Source organism: Ascaphus truei, assembly GCF_040206685.1.
Source record: "Ascaphus truei isolate aAscTru1 chromosome 20 unlocalized genomic scaffold, aAscTru1.hap1 SUPER_20_unloc_4, whole genome shotgun sequence".
In the NCBI taxonomy this organism is placed as follows: Eukaryota; Metazoa; Chordata; class Amphibia; order Anura; family Ascaphidae; genus Ascaphus; species Ascaphus truei.
The window spans coordinates 1-4787 of record NW_027453860.1 but is presented as its reverse complement, the minus strand read 5'-3'; the positions used below and the strand labels follow the sequence as shown (position 1 = coordinate 4787).

At 48.1% G+C, this 4787-nt stretch overlaps 1 protein-coding gene across 1 annotated transcript; it reads left to right on the top strand.

The window, feature by feature from the left end:
- The first annotated feature begins 298 nt into the window (after window positions 1–298).
- ZBTB9 (zinc finger and BTB domain containing 9) lies at window positions 299–4781 on the top strand. The gene is given in 3 exon segments (XM_075580962.1): window positions 299–446; window positions 2759–3416; window positions 3419–4781. Coding segments are annotated over 2 exon segments (1218 nt in total). The 5' UTR covers window positions 299–446; window positions 2759–2767; the 3' UTR covers window positions 3988–4781.
- The last annotated feature ends 6 nt before the right edge of the window (window positions 4782–4787 follow it).

Here is a 4787-nt window from a genome sequence, read left to right as displayed (position 1 = left end):
TGTTTGTCCCGCTGCTTTCCCAGGGTTAGGCTGTGTTTGTCCCGCTGCTTTCCCAGGGTTAGGTTGTGTTTGTCCCGCCGCTTTCCCAGGGTTAGGTTGTGTTTGTCCCGATGCTTTCCCAGGGTTAAACTGTGTTTGTCCCGCTGCTTTCCCAGGGTAAAGCTGTGGTTGTCCCGCTGTTTTCCCAGGGTTAGGTTATGTTTGTCCCGCCGCTTTCCCAGGGTTAGGTTTTGTTTGTCCCGCTGCTTTCCCAGGGGTAGGTTATGTTTGTCCCGCTGCTTTCCCAGGGTTAGGTTATGTTTGTCCCGCTGCTTTCCCAGGGTTAGGTTATGTTTGTCCCGCTGCTTTCGCAGGGTTAGGTTATGTTTGTCCCGCTGCTTTCCCAGGGTTAGGTTATGTTTGTCCCGCTGGTCTCTGGGTTATTGTGAGAGCTGCTGGGAAATAAGGTAACAAAATAACAACTAATATGTCAGAAAACAGTGTGTGTGTCATGTACAGTGTGTGTGTGTCATGAACAGTGTGTGTGTGTCATGTACAGTGTGTGTGTGTCATGTACAGTGTGTGTGTGTCATGTACAGTGTTTGTGTGTCATGTACAGTGTGTGTGTGTGTCATGTACAGTGTGTGTGTGTGTCAGGTACAGTGTGTGTGTGTGTGTCAGGTATAATGTGTGTGTGTCATGTACAGTGTGTGTCATGTACAGTGTGTGTGTCATGTACAGTGTGTGTATGTATCATGTACAGTGTGTGTGGGTCTCATATGTACAGTGTGTGTGTCATATGTACAGTGTGTGTGGGTGTCATATGTACAGTGTGTGTGTGTGTGTGTGTGTGTGTGTGTGTGTGTGTGTGTGTGTGTGTGTGTGTGTGTGTGTGTCATATGTACAGTGTGTGTCATATGTACATATTACATTCTCATATGTTTATCTACATGTAGAAATTGTCACGCAGAGACGCGCTGTATATGTGACTGGGATCTGAAAAATATCTGCTTTATCTCCGTGTATGCAGACACTGTACATGTATGTCAGGACACTGTACATGTATAACTATATATTACACTGGGATCTGCTTTATCTCCGTGTATGCAGACACTGTACATGTATGTCAGGACACTGTACATGTATAACTATATATTACACTGGGATCTGCTTTATCTCCGTGTATGCAGACACTGTACATGTATGTCAGGACACTGTACATGTATAACTATATATTACACTGGGATCTGCTTTATCTCCGTGTATGCAGACACTGTACATGTATGTCATGACACTGTACATGTCTAACTATATATTACACTGGGATCTGCTTTATCTCCGTGTATGCAGACACTGTACATGTATGTCATGACACTGTACATGTATAACTATATATTACACTGGGATCTGCCTGCAAACTTACAATAGCTGCTGTATTTTCGTTTTACAATGTATTTCACGTGAATTTCCTGCCCAGGAGGCTTGTCCCTAAACTTAAATAAGTAATGAGACAAAACAGGCTTTATCTGGAAATGGTGGTAAAGGCCACAGCTTTATTATTATTATTGTAATTATTATTAACATTCATCTTTTGTAATTAAGCACTCAACACCAACCTTCGCCTTCTGGCCATATAAGGTAACAATGATAAATAATTATTGTACCAAATATTACTCTGACTCCCAGCCAGGAGTTTAAACCTAGTAACCAAACCATGAAATAAAACTGTGACACACAACCCGTTTTTAATTGTATTATTTATATATATTTTGTATATACTGTATACACACAAACACAGATTACACACTATAAAAAAATGACACAAACTTAAAATAAAACCTTGAAACGAAGCTGTCACAAACAATGGCGTTCCCATCAGGCCCGTGGCTTCTCCAGATGGGAAGGGGTTCGGCTGCTTGTGTGGAAAACGCTTTGTGGTGAAACCCAAACAAGATACATTCTTAAATAATAATAACTGCCAAAGCGTCCGTTTTTTTTAATTACCCCCCAACTGCCAGCCTCACGGGCGTAGAACGGCCTACACCAGAGTAACCACAAATGTCCTATACAACCGCCGATCACGCGCCGAATCTAACTACTGGCACCAATTTTGTATAATGTGCCTTTAAATACCAACAGCAGCGCGCGACCAGCACACTTATGGCTGCGCTTATAGTGCCGGCGACGTCGGGCTGCGCTTATAGTGCCGGCGACGTCAAGCTACGGTCGCTGGAAAAATCAAATTGAGATGACTTCCAGTGATCGCGACCAAGTCGTCGCTCCATCGCATCGCGCTTACTATAAGGCGGCAATGCATTTGTTTTTACGCGACATCGCGTCGCTGTCGCCAGCACTATAAGCGCAGCCTAACCCTGCACTGCCACAGGGCAAGGCCCCGCGTGGACAAGCTGTCCCCTGGCCAAAGACCAGGGTCCTGCACATTGTAACAAAGCTGTACGGATTGACTGATCCCTGGGTGGTCATCGCATTTTACACAAGGGCTTCTGGGACTTGTAGTTCATCTATCTGTAAATACTAAGAAGAGGCGCAGTACTGCAACTCCCAGAAGCCCCTGTGGAGAAGGGAGATCACATGAGCAGCAGCCTGAAACACAGGCGCCAGGAGGGGATTTGTAAGTGCCTGGGAGACCAGGCACCCTAGATTTTGCACCCCTGTATATACACACAGATCTTCCTTTTCCCCTCTCTCCTTCTGTCGCTTTGCTCCTTGAGTCTCCCTCTTTAAACAGTCACATGCATATATCTTTCTCTCTTATTAGACAGTCACCATGCCTGGCAGTGAGCGCATTGAGCTGGACTTCCCCCACTACAGCTCCGTGCTCCTGGATTCCCTGAACAAGCAGCGGCTGGAGGGGAAGTTCTGCGACCTGTCCGTTCAGGTTCAGGGCAGCATTTTTAGAGCTCACAAGACTGTTCTGGCAGCATCATCTCCGTATTTTCACGACAAGCTTCTCCTAAACGACACAAGCTGCCTGGTTCTCCCTAGCGTCATCCAGCCTGATGCCTTTGAGAGCCTTCTGCAGCTCATCTACTCGGGGCGGCTGTGCCTGGAGATGGAGGCTTTGCCCTCACACCTGATGGTGGCCAGTGGCCTGCAGATGTGGCAAGTCGTGGATCGATGCTCTGAGCTACTGAAAGAGAAAGAGCCCCATCCCCCACCATCCTGGTCCAGCCGGGCCAGTGAGAGCCAGTCTCCGAGCAGCAGCTTCCAGCCCCCACGGGAAGACCCACCTCATACCTCTGTATCGCTTGTCTGCTCTGACGATGATGAGGTGATACAGGTTCGTGTGTCGGAGGAGGAAGAGGAGGAGGAGGAGGAGGATGAGGAAGAAGAGATGCAGAGCGGGGGAAATGCAGAGGAGGAGCCTGCCACTTGCTCATACGCCCTCCCATCCTCCTCCTCCTCAGAGATTCCAAAATGTTTTACATTAAACAAGAGCGAGCAGAGGAGGAGAACGGCTTCCTGAAGGCTCTGGGCATGGCGGAAGTGCAGGCAATGTGCAAGGCGGAGTATCCCGCAGATCTGAGCTTCGTTATTTCTCCTCCTTCCTCTGACACTTCTCTGTGCCTCCCTCGGAGGCTGCATGGTGTCCCCGAGACTCCATCATTCCCACTCTCCAAACCCGTGGACCTGCATGGCAACGAGATCATCGACCACGTCCTCCAGGCCCAGACCGTCCACGCTCCCATCAAGCTTGTGGCTTCTCCAGATGGGAAGAAGTTCGGCTGCTTGTGCGGCAAACGCTTTGCGGTGAAGCCCAAACGAGATCGGCACATCATGCTGACCTTCAGTCTGCGCCCATTTGGCTGCTCTGTCTGCAACAAGAGGTTCAAACTGAAGCATCACCTGACGGAGCACATGAAAACTCACGGCGGGAACGTGTACTCGTGCGAGGACTGCGGGCGGAAATTCCGGGTAGAAAGCTGCTTCGAGAAGCACAAAGAAGTGTGCAAGGGCCAGAGATGGGCAATGCCATGCTGGACCTAAAACTAAATGCAGGATCCGACACATGCAGGGGCCGGATCCTGCTGGAGATACAAATAACCAGGACCATATAACAGGTATACTAGAAGCACACAACGGTGGGCTTGCTGGACCTACACTTAACCAGGACCCTGTAACAGCGCCATTGCCATGGATACTGCCATAACCTTTATACAATCAAGCTCCTCAGACCAGGTGGTTTTAATCGGACTCTATAACAGTGCCCTGGATACTGCATAAAAGTGTCATTAAAGCACGATGGATGTTTGCAAAGGGCATTTTCCGCCGGAGCCTGGCAGACCTATATATAAACAGGACCCTACAGGTGTAGGGGCTTCATTGTCCCCTCTGGTGCGTTATGCTGGAATGTTGTGATATTCTGGACCAATACGGCCATTGGATCCTATGGATACTCTGCGCATTATACAGGTTATGTTGGGGGACAGTGTGCTGGGCACTATACCACAGACTGTCCTGAATGTGCTGGACCTATTCATTTTTACGTACCTGGTACGACGCACGCCACGGGTTCGTAATTGGTAGAAATTTTAATTTTTTAGGGGATGCTGTTGGACTTCCGGCACCGTAACATTTAATAGAGGCGGGAGCTGGGCCCAGGAATGACACACACTCATACAGACCTGGCCCTGTAACTCTGCATCAACTACACATGGTATGGACACTACAACAGGTTCGTCTTGTACCTGGGAACCCAAATACGTGTTCTCTTTTCACAAGATTACCAGGCATTAAAGAGTTAAAATGTCATTTACATGAATAAGTGAAGAAGAATGACAGGGGCC